General features: G+C 55.5%; 2 protein-coding genes across 2 annotated transcripts; both read right to left on the bottom strand.

Annotated features, from left to right (window-relative positions):
- Window positions 1-11,046: 11,046 nt before the first annotated feature.
- On the bottom strand, window positions 11,047-11,831 carry LOC136368288 (waprin-Enh1-like). Its single transcript, XM_066330423.1, has 3 exons — window positions 11,686-11,831; window positions 11,386-11,547; window positions 11,047-11,214 (listed from the first exon to the last, which is right to left on the bottom strand). The coding sequence occupies exons 1-3, from the start codon at window positions 11,789-11,791 to the stop codon at window positions 11,210-11,212; spliced, it is 273 nt and encodes a 90-aa protein (XP_066186520.1). The 5' UTR covers window positions 11,792-11,831; the 3' UTR covers window positions 11,047-11,209.
- A 4,610-nt stretch (window positions 11,832-16,441) lies between these two features.
- On the bottom strand, window positions 16,442-22,689 carry MATN4 (matrilin 4). Its single transcript, XM_066330603.1, has 10 exons — window positions 22,614-22,689; window positions 21,140-21,709; window positions 20,687-20,809; window positions 20,093-20,215; window positions 19,872-19,994; window positions 19,621-19,743; window positions 18,751-19,164; window positions 18,253-18,405; window positions 17,399-17,503; window positions 16,442-17,220 (listed from the first exon to the last, which is right to left on the bottom strand). Exons 1-10 carry the CDS (start codon window positions 22,687-22,689, stop codon window positions 17,162-17,164), a joined length of 1,869 nt encoding a protein of 622 aa, XP_066186700.1. The 3' UTR covers window positions 16,442-17,161.
- Between the last annotated feature and the right edge of the window lie 710 nt (window positions 22,690-23,399).

Raw genomic sequence — 23,399 nt, 5'->3', positions numbered from 1 at the left:
GGCAGCCGCGTTGGGGGTACCCTTCTCACCCGGCCCCGGGCTACCGCAGGTCTTTGCGAAGCTGCCCGGGTGCCAGGCGCTGCCCTCGGGGCTGAGCCCCCGGAACCGGCAGTGCCGGGCGGTGCCGTGCCGGCCGCGTTCAGGCCGAGCAGGGCCCCGGCAGCCGTGCCGCCCTGCGCCGGGCACACCGCGCACCCCTGGCCTCGCCGTCACCCTCCGTGCCATCCATCTTCATCTTGCTCCTTGGAGCCGGCAGCGTGTAAGGCACCGGGGCAGCCCCGCGGGGAAGCGCTCCCCTGCCTTGCTGAGCTCCTCGGTGTCTCTTTAAAGGCTCGTTGGGGGGTGGCTGAAGGCAGCGAGTCCCGGGCATGGCACACGCGGGGTTTCAGGTCAGCGAGCTGCCGCCGCCGCCCGGGGCCATCCCCAGACAGCCCGGGGAGCACCGCAAGCGCACCGGCTGCCGCGGAAGTCAGCTGCTGGAGCACAGGGATGGCAAGGAGAGGGTGGGAAAGGGACCTTCCCAGGGTGACGGCCGGGGCTGCGTGTCCCCGCAGCGATGGCTCATTGCTCCGGCAGCCAGCACAGAGCAGCTGTGTCAGACAGGCGGCTCGCACGGGGCGAGACTTCACAGCACCCTCTGCATCCCTTCCATCGGCTCGCTGATTTGCAGTCCGAGGGGCTGGAGCCCGAGGGCTCTCAGCCTTCTCCAGGCTTGCACGAGGCGGACTGAGAGCTCTTTTTGGTGGCGAGCATCCTTCCCCCTGCCCGCACGCCCGCCTCCCGCGTGTGCTGCCAGTCCTGTGTCTGTGCCAGGCAGTGCTGGCCGCTGCAGGGCCATCAGCGTGTCTCCATGTGTGTGATGTGTCAGACTGTGTGTGCCTGTGCTTGTTTACATGACAAGGAAGCAGCGGAGGGAGGGGGAAGGGATGACTTTGAGGGAGGCCTCGGAAAAGAGAAGAAAAAAAAAGAAAAAAGAAAAAAAGGAGGGAAATTCCTCTGTTCTGTGATATGAAGCAAAAAGCATTTGTTTTTATGGCAATTAGAGATGGCTGAGCATCCCTGGAAGCTGCAAGATAAACATGCCCGTCTTAGTCTGCTCCAGGCAGCTGCGATGATGGTGGGCGCTGAGCCCCAGCGGGGTGCAGCCCACGGGGTAGGAGGAGGGCTGGCTCCCACGTGGGGTTTTCTCTGCCTGTCACTGACATATGGTGATCAGGGTGAATTTTCTTTCCCCTTCTGAAAATAGTTCTCATCCAGCCATTTTTCAGGGAAGGAGCTGTGCCTGGCGCTGCAAGGGCACCCACTCCATCTGGCACTTTGTGTCTGCACCAAAGCCCTGTTTATGCTCTACTACAGAGTAGACCTCAGTCCTGTCTCCCCAGAAATCAGCTCTCCCAGTACAAGGAGGTTTGCTGAGTGTCCCTGGCCATGTAGAGGAGCTGAATCGTGAGTGGGAAGGGAAGTTGCCAGGACTCTGCCCTTATTGGCCCCAGACTGGAGGGATCACCCTGGGAAGGGGCTGAGGACACACAGAGAGGAGATACCTCCGTGTTTCCTGCTCCAGCTCAAGGTTCTGGCTGGAAGCAACTGCAGAGAAGGGCAGTTCACTTCCCAGGCTGCAGAGGCCCCGTGCAGGTTTGTGCTGGCATCACGACATCCTTCAGAGGGGACTTGGCTGCTGCATCAGTGGCACCTGAGGTGAGTTTTCCCTTTTCTGCACAAATTCAGAGGCAAAAGGCCTGACTCTGCCACGAGCCAACCAGAGCTCGTTGGCCTGCCTTTGCACTGACACTGGTACGCTGTGGCAGGAAAGGGAGAGTCCCATTTTAAGGCTGTTTTCCAGCAAATTGAGGTGTAAGGGCTGTTCCTTGGCACAGCTGTGTTTGCAATGGCCCTGGTAAAGCAGAGCTCCCCGGGGCACGGGCCAGCCCTGCGCCCTCACTGCCACTCCTGAGCTAAATGGCAGTGATGTGGAGATGGGAGCAAGCAGAAAATCAGGTCAGCTGGAAATGCCTCGCCATCTCTTCCTTTCATGTCTCCCCCCATGTTCCTCTCCGGAGGAAGGCAAGTCTCTGCCCGCCGAGCACCGGGGCGGGTTATGTCCATCACCACACGGCCAATCCTCCACACGGGCACGGGGGGCAAAACCTCTCGCCGTGGTCTCTTCTGCAATCTGGAAGCAAATCGCAGAGGCAGGGTGAGTCTGAAGCCAGCAGCCATTTCAGTGCTGCAGTGAGTCATCCCAAAAGGCGCTCAGCTTGTGGCAGCTCCCTTCCTTTCTTCTTTTTTTTCTGCCTTTTTTTTTTTTTTTTAATAGCTGATGTAGCAATAAATTAAAAAAATTGCAGGAAATACATATGAATATAGCATGTCTCCAGAGCTCCTCTAATTAAAAGAAAAATCTTCAGGCACTTTGGAGCCCCTTGGATATGTGTTGTGAAAGGCTGGAGCCGCTGGGTACCTGCCACGTGGGAGGGTGGGCTAGAGCAGCACACCTGCGAGTGCAGGGGAATCCGCGGAGCCGGCGGCTGGCAGGCGCTGATTAATGCCGGGGACATGAGCACAAAGCATTTCACAAATAGTCCTTTCCAGAGGGAAAGAGCTAAATTAGGGCAGACGCAAAAGCCTGGTCTTGTGTTTCTCGGTGGCAAAGACTTAATACTAAATACAGGGGCTTTCCTTAATACCGTTATTTCCTGGTGGTTTCTGTGCTCGCTGGTGCGTTTGTTCCCCGAGCTATGGGAGGGGGTTGCTCCAGCCGCAGGGGTTTGGGCTTTTCCTTCCCATGCCATTGGCTGTTCCCATTCTTGTGCCATCAGCTGTCCCAGTTTCCGTGCCTCTCCCTGCAGCCAGTTCATGGGGTGGCAGGAGAGAAAGTGAGCTGTGATAGCGGCATCCTCTGAGCAGGAGGAGAAAAGTGGGGACACAAACTCCACGGGATTCCATCCCTACAAGCTCCATCTTCCTCCCAGAGCCACAGGGTGTCTATAGATGCTGCTGACAGGGGGGTATCAGACTGCTCCGTGCTGGAAATTAATTAACCAGCTTCATTCAGTCTCTGGAGCCCTTGGGTACCCCTGCATATCCAGCCCCCTGCAGAAAGATGATTTGTTGGAATCCATCTGCAGCAGGCCTGGGACTGGCTCTCAGCATGGCCTGCAACAACTCATCCCTATGACAGCCTGGAACTCTTCTGGGCTTGAGCTTTACTGAGTTCTGGGTGCCTGAGCCAGCAAAGATTAATGAACTTCCGCTGAACTTGGTGGAGATCCTGAACTTGAGTTTGGACTCTGGAACTCTAACAGGAAACATGAGAAAATCTGGAAAGTTGTATCAAAGCAGTGGCTATTTTTTTATATAAATGGAGAGCCTCCAGTGAGGGAGCAGGGAGATGCTGCAGTGTAAGGTCACGCATTTCAGAGCATTGATTTACTATCTGGCGAGTTCCCACATGCCTTCAGCAAATGGATTGCCTCCATCTCACAGCACCCTGCAATCTCCATGTGCTGCATCCCCTCCATCCGCTCTGTCTCTGCTCCAGGTTGTCCCATCATCCTCCAGCAGCCAGGACACATTACCAGAACTGAATTAATAAAAAACAAAGGCTATTCCCAGGCTCATCATTAAACTGTTGAAACATCTTGGGCCAAGCCCATGGGCCTAAGCCCTCTCCAGACCATTCCCAGCAGGGCTAGGAGCTGCCACAGGTTGGGATGCTGGCAGAAGGGCAGCATAGTGTCAGAGGAGAGGTTAGTGGCAGGACTTGCTCTGTTCCCTGACACTCATCTTTGGTGTCAGCTCAGTCACACTTCATTTACCAGTACAGAGAAAGCCACAAAATGCAGTCATCATACCCATATACATGCACAGGCAGCAAGGGCTCACTTCTTGGATTCCCTGCCAGGAGAGACACAAGTGAAGATGGAAGCACAACTTTAACTGTAATTAAACCTTACAATGAATGCAGGTTGAATGACGCAAGTAACCAAGAGTGCAGCCGAGCTCTGACTCTCCGCAGGCTCATGCAGTGAGGACACTCGCCCTGCATTTTGCTTTTGATAGCTTTTTGATAGCTGTGCACAGCCAAGGCCATGGCCATGGAGGGAGCCAGAGGTGGCCTCTGATTCCTGTCAGCAAGGCCAGGCTGGGTGGAGCAGGGTTGTCCATCACCTTCCCCTGTGCTGCACTGCACATGGAAATGTCTTACAAGTTACCATTTAGAAATGATACAATGAGGCAAATTAGAAATCAGTCTTTTCATGTAATAAGGCGTCAAGTTAAAAGGTGATTTCTCTGAGATTTATCTGATCCCGTGGATGATTTTATCCCACAGCAAATCTAGGTGAGAGCCTGGCACTGGTGGAAGAAGGGGCAGCAAACCTGCCCTGAGGCTCTGCCTCTCCACCAGAGCTGGAGACAGAGTGGCCACTGGGTTTGGGGCTCTTCAGTCTGATGACACAAGTGAAAATTTCAAAACTGTAAATTGCTGGTGAATTCTCACTATAGTAGTGGTGCAGGTGGAAGTGCTCTGGTGGTTTGAAGCTCTGGGTGAGCACCCTGCTCCCATTCCAGCTCTGCCTCCAGCTGCCTCTGTGCTGACAGCGATGAACATGGAGCAACAACTACAGCTGGAGATGCTTGGGGGCAGGGAAGGGTCTGCTCTCCTGTCTCTGCAAGGATGCTGTCTTTTGGGCACTCTGCAGAAGGTTCAGGCAGTACTGGGGGTGGTGAGGAAGCTCTACTGCCAAAGTGTCTTCAGGTCTTGAGGCTCTGAAGGATGCCAGGAACTTGCTGAGCTCCTCCATCCCATCTCTGCTTCTCCCTCCTTTAGACATCATCCCAGGACACCTCAGTCCAAGGAGGAGAATGTGGGGCTGGAGATGCTGGAGCACTGCACAGTGGGGTAACATGACACCCAGGGCTGCAGGGTGGCTCTGCGAGGCCAGACTGGTGTGGGGCCCCCTAAGCCCCTCAGGTGCCCTTGGCAGCAGATCAGCCGTGCCGTGGTTCTGTGGTTCAGGGCTGGTGACTCATTGCCAGCCCTGGGAAGGCTGCAGAGCCACGGCAGGGGGGAGCAGGGGTGTCTGACAGCTCCTGAGTCTCCTGATAGATATTCCTCTGCTGCTGCATGGAGAATCACTGCTGTCTCCATGTCAGAGCCCAGGTTTGCTATGCTGGCTATAGATTTTTCCCTGCTGTACAGCCATCCTGGCTGCTTGTCACTAGAGTTTTGTAGTTTTGAGGGATTTTTTTTACCAGGAATCTTTGAGCAAGCAGCAGAGGAGAAGCCAAGGATGCAGGGTGCAGGTGGATGAGAGCTCGTTGGCTGACTCTGGATGGCTGGGGGAGGCACAGGCACTTGCTCCTGCAGTATGCACACAGGATCCCACATTTCATTACCTCCTTCCACCAGCTGCAATGTTGAGGCTCCCCCTTGTTTTTCACTGACCCTGATGAAGTTCAGGGCTTGCCTTTTTAGGCAGATTCAGGTACCAAGAGAGGAAACATCTACCTTCTTTCCAAACTCTTGGAGCAGTGGAAGAAGCATTTGTGTCCCAAGAAGATGCCTGTTGGTTTGCTGGGAGGCAGCATGGCATCCAGGCAGAAGCCCCGTTTGCCTGAGCCCTGGAAAGAGCCTCCTGATGACATTTCAGGAAAGCATTTTTCTATTTTTAGAGGCCCATCGTGCACAGAGCCAGAGAGTCAGTACAGGATTCCCAAGCTCTTGCAGAAAGCAATCGTGCATCTCGGGATGCTCGGAGCAGCAGCCCTGGGGTCATTAACACGATCGAGTCACAGGAGTTCCTGAAGCAGAAAGGTATTTGGCCAACAGTCTGCTGCCTCTTTCAGTCTCTGCTGGGTCAGGCTCTCATCTTGCTGGGACCAGGGCGCTCCTCTGACTGGCACCACACCTCTGCTCTGTGCCTTGAAGGTCCGAAGCTCCCCGCCTGCCCGGCTGTGCAGGAGCGCGGCAGGGCGGTCCGCGATGCTCTGCTGCTCTTGCCCATCTCTCCCTGATTAATGTGAAATCCAGCCTCATGAATCATTCATGAGGCTTTATTTAGTATAATGATTTCTGACATCCACTGCCTGGGAACAGCATTTTGGGACAGACCGTTTGCGACCAGCGAACTCCCGAAATAGGGAGCTGACGTTTATCCCATGTGAACGGGAGGGAGAGGGGCAGAGCAGCCCTGCCTCCCGCTCAGGGAATCACAGGTTGCCTCCTAATGAGCCAAACGTGTAAAAGCTAAATATTGACACCGCGTTGCGGTTTTCCCTGTGTCTTGCCATCGCATTGCATGTTATTAACCTACATAATGTCAGGGAAAGGAGCATCTGTGTGTGCCTTGGCACAGGCTGGGCTGAAGAGACAGGAATTCCCCCATGCAGTGCTGCTGGGGGGACCTGAAAGAGCTGGGAAATGGCTTCTCCAGAGAGAGAAGCTCACTGGGCTGCCCTATAGCATAAACAGCCCACCCTCCAGAACGCTATGCTGTAGGGAGGCACTGGTTTTAGCTGGGAGGGGCTCTCTGCAGGTGAGCAGCCCCGTTTGGGAGGGGTGTGCAGGTACCTTTGCTCCTGTGCTGGTGGATTTGGGAGTGATGGTGAGTTTATGACTGTGTGTGGGCCACGAGGTGGGAGCTGTGCTGCAGTTTGATGCACGAGCAGGGGCTGGTGCAGGGCTGGAATCTATGGGAGCTGCTTTCCTCCCTGCAGACTGCTTCATGTGAGTCTCTGAGTGTTTCACCAGCCTTTGCCAGAGCTGTTATTTGTGGAACATCCCAGCTGCCCGGCTGAGCACAGACATCAGCCTCTCTGAGGGATTGTGGAGAGTGCCCTGCTGAGAGATGGGGCTACAGAGAGGGCAGGGAGGATGGAGCCCAGCTGCCCTGCCTGCCATGGGACAAAAGGAGGCCCAGCTGCCCTGCCTGTGCCACCGCCAGCCTCCTGCTGAGCTCTCACATGTGTCTTCGTGCAGTGTGGCTTATTGCAGAGAAAAGAGATGTTTCCTTTCCTCTCTTTCTGCATGGGGAAAAGGATTGCTGGCATGTAGGGATCTCCCTCAGCTACAGGGTGCTGTCAGTGCCTCATCTTTTTTAGCTTCCTTTTGGCTCCTCAGCTTAGGGAAGTCCTGCCAGCATCTGAAAGGCTTCCTGGGTGTGTGCAACCTTGTGAGGCTGCAGCAAAGAGCAGTCTGCTGAGGATTCCTGGTGGGATGGCAGGGGGATGGAGCCAAGCAGCTCAGCACAGCTCTGCTGCCTCTTGGCTGGGCCAGGCAGAGCTGTTCCCTGCCAGACTGAAGGCCTTCATCACAAGCAGCTTGTGAGCTTTGGCAGCACTTCAGGCAGGAGAGAAATCACATTGGGCTGCTCTGGCATCCCTCAGCCCTGGTTCCATCCCCTGCCAGCCCCCACCACTCTGGGGCTCCCCACCATGCAGTGCTGGGGGCAGTGCACAGCTGGGGTGATGTGCCAGAGCCAGGCAGAAGGGGCAGCCCTCATCCCTGCTCTCAAATATGCCCTGGTGGCAGACACTGCCTCTCTCCACTCTGTGATTCCCCTCTGCCCTCCCAGCACGGTGGGAGCTGTGGGTGTCCAGTGTTGCTGCTCCCACTGAGACTGGGAGGGCACAGGGAAAGGTTACTGGTGTATCCTGACCGTAAGGCAAAGCACTCCTGTGCCTTCAGAAGGAAAATGCTGGAGGGCACCAGCTGCTGTGAGACAGCTCTGGCCCAGCCCACTGGAGAGGGTCTAGGTCCGGGTGAGGAGCTGAGTTTGTATAAACCATCCCACAGACAAAAGCACAGAGTGAATTCGTACATTTGTTGACCTTTAACTGTGAGGATGGTTTGTTTTTCTGCAGAGGTGTGTATCTATTTCTTCTGTGGCGGGGAACAGAATGCTATTGACTCCTTTTCCCCCTGGAATATTGCTGCTCCTCAGCAGGAATGATGAGGGCTGTGCATAGCTCCTGACCATGGGCAGAGCTGCTGCTGAGTGGATCTGCTTTGCCCAGGGTATTTTCTCCTCTGGAACTGATGTGATTGCTGGAGATCCTGCTGGGACTACAGATTCCCACTCCTGGGCCAGGCTAGATAAATAATCCTCCCCTTTCAAAGTTTGTCAAAGCTGTAGTAATTCTTATTAGGCTGGTTTGAACCATCTCTTGAAAAGGTCTCACATCACACCAAGCTGTTCTGTATTCAGGCTCCAGCCACCCAGTCTTCCGAGCCAGACCATAACATCTGCAGGAGGAGGCTCCAAGGAAATATCAGAGATGTTCTGCAGTGCTGTGGGCAAGACCTGACTTCTCCCTCCTCTGTCCTGTGTACATTTCAGAGTGGGACAAAGGACACTGTGTGGAGCAAGGATGCTCTGTGGTGCTGATGGATCCCTGGGGAGACACTCTGGATTCCAACCCCTGGGACCTTGGGGAGTGTTGGATGTTTCTTTTGGGAATTGTCCAAAAGTGACTGGCCTGAAAACCTTTGCTTTGAGGGAAGATGGAGTAAGCCAGACCTGCAGCCTGCCCTGCCGTGCTGCTGCTGTGATGTGCCATGCTGGATATTTCTAACTCAGAGCTGGGCCCTGGAGTGCAGCCTTTGCCCACATTCCCAGCACCAGACCTGGTGGGCCTGTCCCAGGAGAAGCAATGAGTCCTGAGACCCCAGACAGAGAATATGAACACCTTCATCTCCAGGCTGCTCTGGCCTGGGGGAACAGGTGATGTGGGAAGAATTTCTCTGGCACAGCACTCACTCCTTTTCCCACTATCTTGCTGGCACCTACCTGGAACAAAGAGGGAAATCCCTTTCCTCCCCAGAGACCTGCATCAAGGGACTTCAGCCAATGTCCACTGCCAGGAACTTAGCACAGTCAGTGATCCTGACCTGTGTGTTTTGGTGCACTGCCCAGCTCCTCCCAGGCTGGTGCTGCTTCATGGAGAGGGTAGAGGTGAGCCTAATCCAGTGCTGGGGGCTCCCAGCACAGCCGGTGAGAGCTGGAAATGCTGTGCACAGGAGGCAGGGACCTGTGCCTGGGAAGAGAGAGGCAGAGGATTTGTGGACACAGCTGCAGGTGGAAGCACAGTTGGTGCATTGCCTCGGGGATTTCTGACTTGCAGAGCTCCAAAACAGAAAGCAGCAGGACTGAGACAGACTAGATGTCCCCAGAGCATCCCCTGGCCCAAAGCCACCTCCTCCTGCCTTCCTGGCCAGCAGCTGGGTGACAGTGGTGACATGAGCAAAGCTGTCTCTGAGCAGGAAGAGAGACCTCTCACAAGGAGATCTGGAGGCCTCAGGCAGCAGGTTTTGGGAGGATGAACCATTCCTGCCATTTCCTTGTCTCTGCAGAGGAGCTGCTGCCCTGGGCACGGCGGCCGTAGGGTTATGCAGGGCCAGCTGAGAGGCACCCCATGCCTGGAGCTCTGTGCTTAATCAAACCAATTAGCAATTTAATCTTGTTAACAAACCAAGATAATTGCAGCATTATCAAATTAGCCAGCTGTATGGAAATGCCTGCTTAATAGCTGATAATAGCTGGTGCTGATGGAGGAGGAGGAGGGCTGTGATCTGTGACTAATGACCGCGGGAGGTGTAATCAGGCTGCTCTGCCCTGGCCGTGCCAGGACTGGGGATGGTTAGCGGAGCGCTGGGGCTTGTGTGGTACGGCTCTGCCTGTGCTGGGCTGGTGTCAGGGAGAGTTTTCCCCTGCCAGGACACTACACTGGGCAGAAGCAATGTCTTATTTTACACTGAGCTGGGCTGATGAGCTCGCAGTTCTTGTTTTGGCTGTCCCTGCTGGATCACTTGGCGTTTTCAGCCTCCCCAGTGCTCTATGAGCTCTCCAGTTCTCTCTGCCCTCCCGTGGCCAGGCTAAGCAAAGAGTTGTTTTTTTCACCACAGGACTTCTTCCTTCACAGTCAGAGTAATTTCTGTGTCTTTGCCTCCGTCTAGTTCCTCCCCAGAGAAGAGGTCACCTACACAGACATGACCATAGAAGGACTTGCTCCAGCAGAGGCTCTCCCCAGTCTCGCCAGGAAGATTCTAGCATCTCCCATGGACCATCCAAGGTGTCAATCCCACAGCCAGAGCCTTCATCCTGCTGTGTTTGTGGGTAGTTTAAGATCTGGCCAGCTGGTGCTGCTCTCCAGATCGCTTTGCTCCTGCCTGGCCCTGGGGTTCATTAGCTCAGCTCTTCCACAGCAGCAGCTCCTCTCTGTCCTTCGGTGTGTGCAGATGGACCAAGCTCCTCCTCCAGACTGGGCTGGGACTGGTTCTTGAGAAGGGACATTCTCAGCAAGCCTGGCATCAGCAATGGGCTGGGGAGGGCAGGCAGGCCCTCTCTGGGTATTGGGCTGGGTGATGCTCTGCCCCTGCAGTGGCAGTGCCTGGTTCTGCCACTGCACAGAGGCCGGCACGTCCCTCAGGCTGCACACACTCTCTTCTGCTGACGCTTCTTAGCATTTCCTGAATTTTTGTCCCCAGCACTCATCTGTACAAAAATTACCAGAACCCCTTGGAGCTATGATTTTATTGCCCTGGCTTGAGGCTTTCCTGGGCAAGATTCTTCAGCTGAATTTTCCCCACCCCAGCTCAGGTTCAGTGAGGGGTTCAGCACCACTTGGGGTTAGGATCTGTGTAAACCCCATCTCTGCTCTCTAGATGTGCCCCAAGCAGGTTATTCTTGGGGAAGCTCTGCCTTCTGTATCCCCCTGGGCAGGCAGGGTCAGTCCCCTTCCATAGCCCTGTCCAGCTGGGAGGGGGCTGGAGGAAACTCTGCTCTCCAGGGCCCCTTGCAGCCTTCCTAAAGCAGCCTGTCATGCCTTGTTACAGCCCCGTCCCATTGCTCTCTCCTCCTAGAGGTTGTGTGCCCCAGAACGGATCTTCTCCCCCAAACCAGTCCCTACCCACGCTGCGGGTGTGTAGCCAGACTCCGTTCATCCTGTTCCTCCAGCAGAAATTCTGGGGAGAAAGCAGCAGTGGGACTGTGTGCCAGGATGGAGGGAGGAGGTGGGGAAAGGAGTCACACATCACAAACACCCTTGAGAAAGCCTCTTTTATTTGTTAATGGAGCGGTGAGGAAGCAGAGGGAGAGGGGAGGCGAGTGGCCCAGAGCGCTGTGCAGCAGCTGTCACAGGGTGATCCTGGAGCTGAGGTGGTTTGGGAACGCTGAGATGACCCTCAGTCGGTCCTGGAGCCCAGAGCTCACACTGGGACAGGGAGAGAAAGGAAGAAAGCGGTTGGGTCTGGTGTTCACCCCAGCGCAGGTGTTTGTCCACCAGTCACCCCCAGCGTGGCCGGACCCCAGCTGGACACAGCTCCCTGCCCAGAGCCACGTCAGCCCATCCCGGGAGCGGGCAGGGCTGTTCCCGAGCTCCTACCGTAGGAGACGGGGATGGCAGGAGGTTTGGAGAGACACTTCTTCCCGCAGAAGGACCGGCAGCACTTCTTGCCGCGGGGGCAGTGGCGGTCCACCAGGCACTGGTTCCGTGGGTTGTGCACAGCGCAGGTGAAGCGCACGGGGGGACAGGACCAGGCGCTGCCTGCAACAGGTTTGCTCCAGGGCAGCCGAGGGGCGCTGGGGAGATGCTGCCCGGCAAACATCCCCTCTCCCCTCCCTTCCACAGGTTCCCAGCACCTGAGCTTTTCCTCCCCGTACCTTACCCTGGACCGTCTCTTACCTGTTGGCAGCTCTGCCCAGAGGATGAGCATCCCCACCAGGAGGAGCGCGGTCACTGTCTTCATGCTGCCGTGTCCCTGAGAGGCGTGAGCGGGGCACACCAACATTTAAACCCTTGTGGAGCTGGGGGTGCGGAACAGGGCTGGGCACGTGCCCGTGTTTGTGCATTCGCGCTCTGACTGTTGCATCGTGCTTTCCAGAAAAGCCTTTTGCGCAAATGTGATTGTTCGATTGCTCAAAAAGCAGCTCTCCCATTGCACAACTGACCGCTGCTGCCACACCTGGGGCTGAGAGACAAGCCAAGGGGTCGTGAGCCAGGGCATTGTCCACCCTGACAGGCTGGAGGCAGTGGCGCTGCTTTCTCCTGGGAAGGTATCTTCTTTCTCCGGGTATCCTTTTTCAGGAGAAACCCATGTGGTGGTCGTGTTCCCTCCTGGGGGTCTGTTAATTGAGTATCTCTCTGTACTTTACTTGCCCATAGTCCTGCAAACCAAACTTTGCCACATGATTCAAATCTGCATGAGGCTGCCTGTGCCTTCCTGGGGGTGATCCTTCAGGGTTTTTTCCAGAGGTAATTTGCCCCAGCCCCAAATCCTCCTTACTCCTGCCCCATTGGCAGTATAAGTTGGTGTAGGGAAATTGGCTTAGTCAAGGGTGAGACTTTCTCAAGCTCTGTAGTGGTCATCTGAACTGCAGGATCTTCTCTGAGTGGCTTCTGCCAAATAGGAAACAGGTTGGTGCTGGGAGAAAGTGGCTGACCTCTCTGGGGTAGGATAATCCACTCCTTCTATAGCTGTCACCAGCTGTGATGCAGCACAAGGACCACCTGACAAAGCCCTAACTCTTGATGGCTGTAGGGATTAGGGGCTGTATTCCTTTTTGAATGGCAAAGGTCCCACCACCCTTTCCTCCCTTCCAAGGAAATTGTAGCCCTGCCCTGGCCTCCAGATAAATCTGTTTTCTTTAGATGCCCTTGGGCAATGGGAAGTTACTCCATTTCCCATTGGCCAATGTCCCACTCAGCTTGTGTAAAGAGTTTCTGAAACATTTCTGTGGGATGTCTGGGGCTGGCAGGAGCCCAAGATGTCCTGGAAACAAGCTCTGGGAATTTCCCGGGAGGGGAAGGCACCAACAGCCAACTTCCCCTGGTCCTGCAAAGAGCAGCCCCTGATCTCACAACCAGGCAGGGACAAAGAGCAGCAAAAGCCCAACATCATCTCTACCTGCCGTGTGCAGCCCCTGAGCCCCTCAGAACTGCACTGATCCAGTCCCCGGAGCTGACACTTTCCGTCCAGGGCATGGTGGGTGTCTCTGTGTGCCCTTTCCTGCTCAGACCTCTGTTCTCAAGTTGCAATGGGCCCTGTTAACTGGACTTCAACTAACCTAGTATCTGTTAATCATTGTCCAGTTTCCCTGTTGACTCTGTGACTGCATTTACCTCTTTATGAAGTCATATATTAAATAATGTGCAGAAAATATGGCCAACACAAAAAGATTTTTTGGGCCATGCACCAACAGTGTAGCATTTTTAATGAAAGATACAAGTACTGGATTAATTTTTAAGCAATCCATTTCCATTCAGCTGCTGCTAGGGCTGAAGAGGACAATGCTGTGCTCTCAGCTGGTGCCAGAATCTGGCTGAGGTAGTGCTTGGGCCTATGCCTCCAAGGGAGGGGAAAAGATCAAGAACCAAAGCTTGGATTAAGATGAAGAGAAGATGGAGGGGCAGGAGGGAAAGAAATCCACCTGAAAAACATTCTGTAGTTCTTAATTCATAGCAGGGGGAAAAGTGTGAACGTTTTTTGTTGCAAACTTCCATGGAATAGCCAGGACCCAGCATTTCTGGGCACAGGATTGCCTGCAGTCCTCATGTTGCATTCTGTTACCTGTGCAGCACCCCTTGCACCAGCACCCCTCAGAGCAGTCCCCATCCCGCATGGTTCATGCTCCTCTCCATAAAAACCACTTTGTGTCCCTTCTTCTGAAGCTGCAAAGGCCCCAGTTGTGTGATGTTTGAGGGTATTGGGGCAGATGCTCCATTTTCCCAGCCAGAGCAAGGCTCTGCCGTTTGTGTTCTCTGAGAAGAGAAATGAGGGATACCCCTTATCCCCCAGCCTCACCCAGGTACTCAAAGCACCCGAGGAACAGCTTCTGCCCTGCGAGGCTGCCCTAGGCCCCCAGCAGGTGATGCAAAGCTTTCAGCCTGATGATGGCTCCATCCATCCATCCATCCATCCATCCATCCATCCATCCATCCATCCATCCATCCCTCCATCCCTCCATCCCTCCATCCCTCCATCCCTCCATCCCTCCATCCCTCCATCCCTCCATCCCTGCCCGGCTCATGGCTCAGGAAGCTCCCCTCAGCTCCGGGCCGGCTCCAGCCGCTCGGGGTGCCCGGGAGAAGGAAAGAGGTGCCCGGGAGAAGGAAGGGGGTGCCCGGGAGAAGGAAGAGGGCGTCCGCAGCCCAGCCTCGCCCTCCCAGCGCTGGTGTCTGGTGCCACCTAGTGTGAAGTGTCGCTGATGAGGCTCTGCAGGACCACGCCGGCTCAGCCCATGCTCCCCGATGTAACCCACGGGAAAGGGCCCTGTGGATCTGCCTCTGCAGATACCAAGTGTGTACAGAACTCTAAGTGGGACCTGCTCTGTGCACAGGTACCCCCATCCCAGCACTCACAGACATTTCCAGCCCGGGGACACGGAGCAAGGGGAAAACACAGCTCTGCACATGCTGCCTGTGCCCAAAGCAAATGGAAAGAGAGCTGGGGTGTGAAAAATAAAGATTGTTTATTTATAGAAGAGCAGAAACAACAGGGAACTACACCATGTATTTAAATTGTAAGAATCCCTGTAACAACAACAGCAAACTGTAAAATGTGTTAACATAAGAACCTGTATAGCAACTATGTATGAAACTTATTTACAAAGGCAAAAACACTCTCTAAAACGTACAGAAGGCTACTGAAGAACACTCTATATATATCCAGAAGGATGGCATCCCTGCCCGGCATCTCCATCAGCCCTGGGAGAAAAGCAAGTGACAGGGTCACTCCAGGCAGGCACAGAGGGCTGCTCCCTGTGCCCCCAGGCTGGGACACGCTGGCACAGAGGGACTCTGCTGCCAGCACTGAGCCTGGCTGGGGCTGAGGGCTGGGCCCCAGGCAGTGGGACCCAAAGCGTGGCCCAAAGGCAGCACAGGGCAGGCTGGGGGTGGTGTTTGTGCCACCAGAACCCAGGGACAGCCCCTGGGCGCCGTGTCCCTGAGCGGGGCCACCCAGCCCCAGCCTGGCAGCAGGGGACCCACTCTGCCTGTGGGAGGGCATGGCCAGCAGCTGCCTGTCCTACTGCTGGGGTTCCTCTTCATCCCAAGACCATGTTCTCCTCCTCACCTTTCTCATCCACTTCCATGTCTTCAACGTAATCCTCCATTTCCGTTTCCATCTCTTCCTCCCTCTCCTTCTCTTTCACATCCACCTCCATTTCTTCCTCTCCGTAATCTTCTACATCTGCTTCCATGTTTTCCTCCATATCAGTCTTAACATCCAGCTCCTCCTCAGTGTCTGTGCCAGTCTGCACAGGGAGCAAAACCTCAGAGTGAGGTCCCTGTCCCACCCCAGCCCCACAGAGCTCCAGCCCACCCAGGGAGTTGGGGGTGTCCACCTCCCTGGAATGGCACTGTACCTTCACTGGGACAAAAGTGAGCATCCTGCAGGGATGGATGGCAAGATCCAGGCAGCAGGGACCGTTGAGGACTGATGACAGTGACAGGGACCTGGTGGCAAGCAGGGTGACAGGCTGGAGTGTCTGGTAATACAAGGGCCAATAGTTGTTTCGTGCTCTTCGCTGGGAAAATTAAAAGCTCTTCACTTCCTGTGCAGTTTCTGGTGCAAAAAGTGGCCAGCGCCTCAACACTTTGGTGCTCAAAATCAGCTTCCTTTTTAGTCCAAATCAACCTCCTGTGGTTAAAAGTCATTCCATCTTCTCCTCCCACCACAGACCCTGTTGAACACTCTGTCCCCATCTTTCCCATGGGACCCTTCAAGCCCTGCATGGTCACAGTGAGGCATCCCCATGGCCCTCTCTTCTCCAGGCTGAGCATCCCCAACTCCTTCAGCCTTTCCTCAGGGCTGAGGGGCTCCAGCTCTTGCAGCACCTCGATGGCCTCTGCACTCTCTCCAACAGCTCCTGGCCCTTCCTGTGCTCAGGACCCCAGACCTGGAGGCAGGGATGGGTCCTGGGGAGGGCTGCAGCTTCATGGGGAGCAGAGGGGAATTTAGTGTTATCCTCTGAAAGGAATTAAACGCACTCTTGTGCTGAGCCATAAAATCAAGAGAATGGAGACTGCCCCGGGCAGAGTCCTGCTGTCAGCAGAGGTTCTTTGTGACGTGCACAAGGATTCCTCAGGAGCAGATCCCAGGTGTCCCTTTGCCTCAGCACCCACCCCCAGCAATGGGCACCTTGGCCGGGCTGTGGGTCCACGGCCAGCTCAGCTCTCAGCTCCCAGTGCTCCTACAAGCACAGGCTCCAAAGCAAACCCTGCCCATGGGGACACAGTGTCTGTGCCACACTGGCTCTCTCCAGCTGAGGCCAGGCCTGCAACACCCTGGGGTGCCACAGAACAAAGATTTCCCCAAAGGATTTCTGGATCCTGGGGACAGGAGCCGCTGCAAAAGCCTCTTCTGGCACAGAGGTGCCTCTGTCACCCTGCAGCCCAGCTGAAAGGAGAGGGACATGTCATACAAATCTTCAGAGTGTTTATTGTCAGGATAGAAATTCCTTTATATAAAACAAGAGTTAAAAAACAGCACTGCCCTGCTCTCAGAATTAAATATACATATATATATATACACACATAGATATTGATAGAAAGAATAATTACCATTTTACTATGTGATTATAAAACCAAACAAGATTAATACCAATTTCCAAACTATTCTGCCAAACCAGGGCAAGAGGATCTAAGAATTCCTGCCACCCACGTTCCCATGGGAGCCCACCAGGGCACCACACTGGGCATCAGGCATCCCCTGTGCTGCCTGCACCACCCAGCTGTCCTTGCCCCACCCCTTGGCAGCAGATGCTGAGACAACAGAAGCTCTCAGGGTGACACCACTGTAGGTTTTTTCTCTTGCAAAGCAGCATGCCAGGGTCCAGGGGGACTGTGCCATCTCAGTCACTCTGGGGGACACCAGGTGTCATGTCTGTCCAGCCTGCCCACATAGTTGCTCCCTCTCATCCCAGACCTGCCACGGAATGACAACTGAACCCCTTGGCTTTGCAGCAGAGGCTTTGTTCAAGTTCCTTTTTCGTGTGTTTTTAGGATTTGAGGTTTTTTTCAATACAGTCCACGGCCCCTGGGGATTTTGCAATACAAGAACAAACACTGATGCTTTAGGATAACCTAGCAATAACAATGTCATGTAGCTACTGTACATCCATCCCCGTGCCCTGCTGAGCACCGCAGCCCTCTGCCAGGATCACTTCTTGTTGGCAATCTGCTTTTCCAAGTCTTCAAGCCTGGCAGTCATCTGAGCAAGTGCACATGCTAAGGAAACAGCGGGAGCCACACAGTCTGCTGGGCAAAAGGCTTTATCCCCTTAAAAAAGCCTAAAATTTCCCCCCTCCCATTTATCTATCCCTGCCTCCCCCGTGTGTGTGCTCTGTCCTCAGCTGTTCTGGCCCCTGACAAGCCCAGGCATCACCCCAAAGGATATTTTTCTCGGTCAGGCTCTGCAGGATGGCCACGGTGTTGGTCTGGAACTGCACCAGCGCCTCGCACTCGCACGGGCTGCGGATCTCCGTCTCCCCTTTGCCCTCCTCTGTGACAGGGGGGATTTGGCTGCAGTCAGACCAGGGCCCCACAGTGCCCACTCTCCACTGCTCCCAGACAGGTCTCTTGTCCCTGCAGCCACCCACCGGGGCTCAGGACTCTCCCCACCATTTTGCCCTCTTTTTTCAGCCTTTTTGCTTTCTGTCAGGCTGCCCTGCTGATCCAGCAAGCTCTCTGCCGGGCATCCCACAGAGCTGTCACACATGTGGTCACAGTGTGACAAGGACAGCCAGTACTGAGCTTTGCTTTGCCTTCAAGCTGGGGTGGCAGGAGGCAGGTTGACTCCATATCTGCAGCCTGTGGGGTCTCAAGGGCACTGGGGACCCCCAGCCTGTCCCAGGGCAGGGAGACCCTCACAGTACCCTGCACCCAGCAGCAGCAGAAGCACAGGTCTGAACACAGGCCACCTTCAGAGCATCCCACAGGGTAAGGTGCCACTCCCAAATTCTGCCCATACAATAGCACAGGAGTGGTTAGTCACATTAATGCCCTCCTTTTTCCTAATTAATTCCCCCAGCTTCCCCTTTTCCTTTTCCAAATCCCTCCCAGAGACCCACACCTATTCTCACAAGAGCCTGGAGAGATCCTGAGACAGCCTAGGCTCACACCAGCCCAGCTCAGCCTTGGGGTACTTGACACAGTGTGACAGACACACAGACCACCCCACTGGCTCTGTGGGGACAGAAAGGCCTTCCCTGGCTTGGGGTCAAGTCCCCCGATGTGGCCAGGAGCACCCACCTGGGCAGATATTCAGGGAGAAGTTCTCCACAAGGTGGGTCATGGTGCTGAAGTCTGCTGAATAGGAGAAGTGCTGCTCCACTGGCTCGGAGGCGATCGCTCTCAGCTCCTCTTCCACGGCTTTCCCAACACCCACGGCAAACATGACAATCCCTGTGTGGCAAGGACAGATCCTGAGCACTGCACTGGCCACCCCACACCTAGCAGCCCCAAGCCCAGAGAGAGCAAAGCCAAGGATGCAAGGTTTTCTCTGGGGTTCCCAAATATATAGCAGGAATTTGGGGAGGACAGGCAGGAGCATGGCAGCACTGTGGTGGCGCAGGCTGCTGGATGAAGGATGCTGCTCAGAGCACTCTGTGATCACAACAGAGCACATCTGCCATGGGATGCAGTTCCCCAACGCTGGATGCTGCAGCTTTTCCCTGAGACAGCCACCCCCAGGAACCATCCCAGGATGCCCAAAACACTGTAATTTGGGGTTCCCAGCCCTCCCTGCACCTGATTCCTTTGCTCTCCTGGCCCATTCGGAGATGTCATCCTGGGAACGTCCATCTGTGAAGACCAGCCCGATTCTGGGGATGTTGTGGGAGAGTGGCCTGGCCCCTTCCAGCTCAGAGAAGCTGTGCTCCACCATGTGCTTGAGGGCAAGGCCCGTCATGGTGCCTTTCTCCATGTACTCCACATCCATCACGGCCTTCTTGATCTCGTCGGCGCTGTGGTACTTGTTGAGGGGGAACTCGGTGCGCACACGGCTGGAGTACTGCACCAGCCCCACCCGTGTGCCCTGGGGGGACACCTCCAGCAGGTCCACGATACGGTTCACAAACTGCTTCACCAGCTCAAAGTTCTGGGGCCGGACACTCTTGGAACCATCGATCACCATCACAAGGTCGACATGCCCAGCTCCACACTCTGCAGGCACAGGGGGAAGGTGAGAGGGGAGCAGCCTGGCCACAGCCACTGTCAGAGTGAAGGAGCCTCGGCTGGGGCTGAGATTTGGGGCTTCAGGACACTGTGGGAACACCCTGGAGCTGCAGCTGGGAAGGAGAGCAGGCTGTGGCCAAGTGACTCAGCCCAAAAACCTCCACTGGCACCCCAACACCCCATGAAAGCCTTTCCTAGGTTTCTCTTTTCTTGAACCTTTCCTTAAAGCTGTTGCATCTTCTGGGCCATGTCTCTGAGGACACAAGCTCCATCCCCACAGCAGCCAGGGTGTTCCCCCCACCACAGCCAGCTCTCCACCCTCTTCCAGCCTAGCTTAGAATCCCAAGTGGGGCCAGAGCCCCCCAGCCCAGTTTCAGGTGAGCTGTCTCCAGGAGCACAGAGCCCAGACAAGGAGCATGTCAAGGGCTGTGTCTCAGTACTCACTGTTGCATGTCTTGCCGTCAGCCTGGAGCTGCTGGCCCTCAGGGCACACACAGTGGTAGGAGCCCTCCGTGCTCACACACTTGAACTCACAGCCGTGATCCACTCCGTTGCAGAGGTCAGTGGCTGGAAAACAAGCCGAGGGTTATCCCCGTTCAGGGTGGGCTGGGAACAGCCCTTCCCTGGAGACTGGGCAGGACATAAAGGCAGGTGCTGTACACACAGCCTGTGCCGTGCAGCACGCTGGCACCCACCCCTGCAGGACTTGCTGTCAGGCTGGAGCGTGAAGCCGCTGCGGCAGCGGCAGTAGTGCCCGTTGGGGATGCTCACACACTCGTGCTGGCAGCTGTGGTTTCCGAAGCTGCAGTAATCAATCACTGGGGAGAGAAGGAGAGCAATGGCAGAAAGGAAAAGACAAGGGGAGAGAGAATGGGAAGCAAAGGAAGAAGGGACAGGGAGAAGGACAGTCACTTACTAATGCAGCTCCTCTTGTTGTGGCTGAGGTAGTAACCTGCCCGGCAGCGGCACGAGTACGAGCCCCGCAGGCTGACACAGTGGTGCTGACAGCCGTGCCTCCCGTCTGCACACGCATCGATGGCTGCAGGGGAACACAACACCCATCACCCTCCTGCCCCAGCCTCCCTGGGGCAGCAGGGCAGGACTGCTCCAGGGCTTGGAAGCAGCTCCCAGCACCGTGGAACAAGAAGGAAATGTCCTGGTGTGATGGTCAGACCAACTAACATGGCTTTGAACAGAAATCCAGGGAAAAAAACACTGCACACTTTGGTGCTGGGATGTGAATCCTCTGGTACTCACTGCCTGGACTCCCTCAGCTGACAGGCAGCTGGTTGTGCCCACATAAGTCACCAGTGTCCCGTCTCAGAGAGGTGGCCAGGATTTAGCAATGCTGAATGTCTGCAGTCATTACAGACCCAAGGGGCAGTGGGCCCAGTGAACAGAGCACCCAGGATGCTGCTGGCCTCCCTGAATGCTGTGCCCCAGCTTCCCTCCATGGGGCCCATAACTACAAGCTCCTTATGAAAGTTCAGATAATAAAAAGGGTTTTTACGGGAACAGGTCTTTCCATCCACATTGAGCCTGTAGCCTGGGTTGCACTCGCAGTAGAAGGAGCCAGGGGTGCTGACGCAGCTGTGCTGGCAGCCGTGCTCCCTCTCCACACACATGTCCACTCCTGCAAGACAGAACACGCATCAGAGTGGCCCACAGGCACGCCAGACACATGGGGACCTGGCTCTGGCATATGCCCTGTCCCTGCAGCAGACGCCAGTGTGACAACCCACACAGCCCCAGCCCTGCCAGCCCCAGGGGTCACTCACTGACTTCCAGTGCACAGACACAGACACTGTGCAGTGCCCTGTCCTGGGGAGGCTGCTTCCCCATCCACCCTGCTTCTGGCACGGACAGCCACCCCAAACACCCCTCTGAAGGTCACCTTCTGGCCTGGGTGAGGAGCAGACAGCGGGGCCCCCCTTGCCACTCCGCAGCAGCGGCTCTCACCCACCACAAAGCTTGTCCTGGAACTGCTTGGCAAACTGCTGGATGAGCTCGAAGGACTCCACCAGGAAGACGTGCTCCTCCAGCGGCGGGGAGGCCATGGCCCGCAGAGAGTTCATGTCTGCCCGCTGGATCCCCACGGCGTAGATCTCGATGCCGGCGTTCCTGGCCTGCGTGGCCACCTCGGTGACGCGGTCCTGGGGCCGCCCGTCCGTCACGATGACGGCGATCCGGGGGACCCTCTTGTGCAGGGGCCGTGCGCCCTCCTGCGTGGTGAAGGCCACGTTCATGGCGTACTGGATGGCCAGCCCCGTCATGGTGCCCTGGGCCAGCGGGACGATGCTGTTGATGGCCCTCTCCATGTCCGCTCGAGTGAAGAAGGTCTTGAGGGAGAAGATGTTCTGCACCTGGCTGGAGTACTGGATCACCCCCACCCGTGTGGCGTTGGGGCCCACGTCCAGGCTGCTGATGATGTCCATCATGAACCGCCGCATGGTCTCGAACTCGAAGGGGCGCACGCTGCGGGAGCTGTCGATGACAAACACGATGTCCAGGGGACCCGTCCTGCACTTCAGTGCTGAGGAGGAGGCAAAGAGAAGGCTCAGTTTTCTGATCTCTGCCCGCTGGCTGGGAGCTGCTCGTGAAGGATGGAGAGAGCAGGTTTGGGCAGCCCCCACAGACTGGCACCTTTCACTGCCCAGTAAATCCACAGAAGGTGGTGGCTGAGCAGAAGAAGGGCCAACAGGCTGGGGAGATATCCCCTGGCTATGGGTTGTTGTGGTTGTGTTTTTTTAAGGGCAAAAAATGAGACAGTAAAAAGCAAAGGGCACGCACTTGGCAGAGGTTGAGCCAAAGAGCTTCTCTTGAGCATAAGAATGCTAATTCCAGTGCAAACTGGGGGAGTGTTCAGCAAGTGAAATGCCAATGAACATATTTTGCTTGGCTTGTGTGCACCCAGGCCTGGGAGAATTAGGCCCTAATCATAAGGAAACACTTTGAGTCCCTTTGGGATGATGCCAATCTCAATTGCTCTGAAGGTCTCTGAGATATACCTGCTCCTTTCTCCATTTGGTGCCTTCACTGCTTTTAAACTAAAATTGATTTAGATCCCTCTGTCCTGGGAGGAGAAAGGCTGGTACCTCTGGGTTTGCTTTGTCCCCTGCATCTGGAGAGTCAAGCAAAGAGGCTTCCCCTCACAGCTGTGCCTCCTGCCAAGGCTCATGGCCTGGAGGGTGACAAGCCCTGGGCACAGCTGTGTCACAGCTTAGGGGGTGCCCAGAGCAAGCAGCACCAGAGCCAACATGATAGGGCCAGGAAGTTTGTGTCCCACTACTGGAGGGATCCTCCATCCTCCTGGGGATGCTCCCAAAGAAGAGGATCATGTTCCCCCACATCACACAGCAAACAGTCCTCCGAGGGCTCCACTGCCCCATGTTCTCACTTCCCTGCCCTCCATGCACTCCCCAGCAGCCAGTGCTCACCTGCAGGTTTTGGTCTGGCTTCCAGTGTTGTCAGGAGAAGCAGGAGGAGAGGGGCAACAGGCAGGAGCTTCATCATGGCTCTGAGGGGCCACACAGTTCCAGTGCTGGAAGGATGTGCTGCAGCGAGAAGACAAGGTGCAATCAGGGCTGAGGGTGAGATCAGCCAAGAGGCAACATTCTCCTGTGGTGGGTGTCCCCAGGCAGTGCCAAAACCCCCTAAACAGCAGCAGTTTTGACAGGTCCATCCCCAGACTTCTCTGAATCCCCACAGAATCTTTCCTATTCCAAGGACTGACAGCCTCAGCACAGCTCAATTTCATTACAGTAGCAACACTCTGCCAAAGGGTCTGATTTTCTGCTCTGGGTGGAGCTGGCCATTGGACAAGGCTTATTTTCACTTGCAAACCAGGCAGATGGGATGTTCAGCCAAATGCTTTTTCCCTGTGTGGCTGTTCTCTGAAGCCAGTAGAGAGTGGGAAAGCTGCATGCAGGGATGCAGAGCACCAGTCCTCCTGAAACTCCTGCACAGGAAGAGAACCCCTCAGATGAAACTCCAACACAGAGAAAACCTGCTCACAAGTCTCTCAAAGTCACTGGCAAAGATCGTTTTTCCATAAGTTCCATTCTCTGCCTGTTTCCAAACTCCCTTGGGAGAGCAGAAGCCTCTGCAGGCAGAGGGTGTGAGGGTGCCTGTGCAGGTGGGCTCACAGCTCTTCCCCCAGGCAGGTGCTGGCTGAAGCACTGCCAGCCTGCTGCTCTCCTTCCCATCCCCTCAGGGTCCCCACC

This window comes from Sylvia atricapilla, chromosome 16 (genome assembly GCF_009819655.1).
Source record: "Sylvia atricapilla isolate bSylAtr1 chromosome 16, bSylAtr1.pri, whole genome shotgun sequence".
Lineage (NCBI taxonomy): Eukaryota > Metazoa > Chordata > Aves > Passeriformes > Sylviidae > Sylvia > Sylvia atricapilla.
Note: the sequence above shows the minus strand (reverse complement) of the source record. Positions and strands in the feature narration are given on the sequence as shown.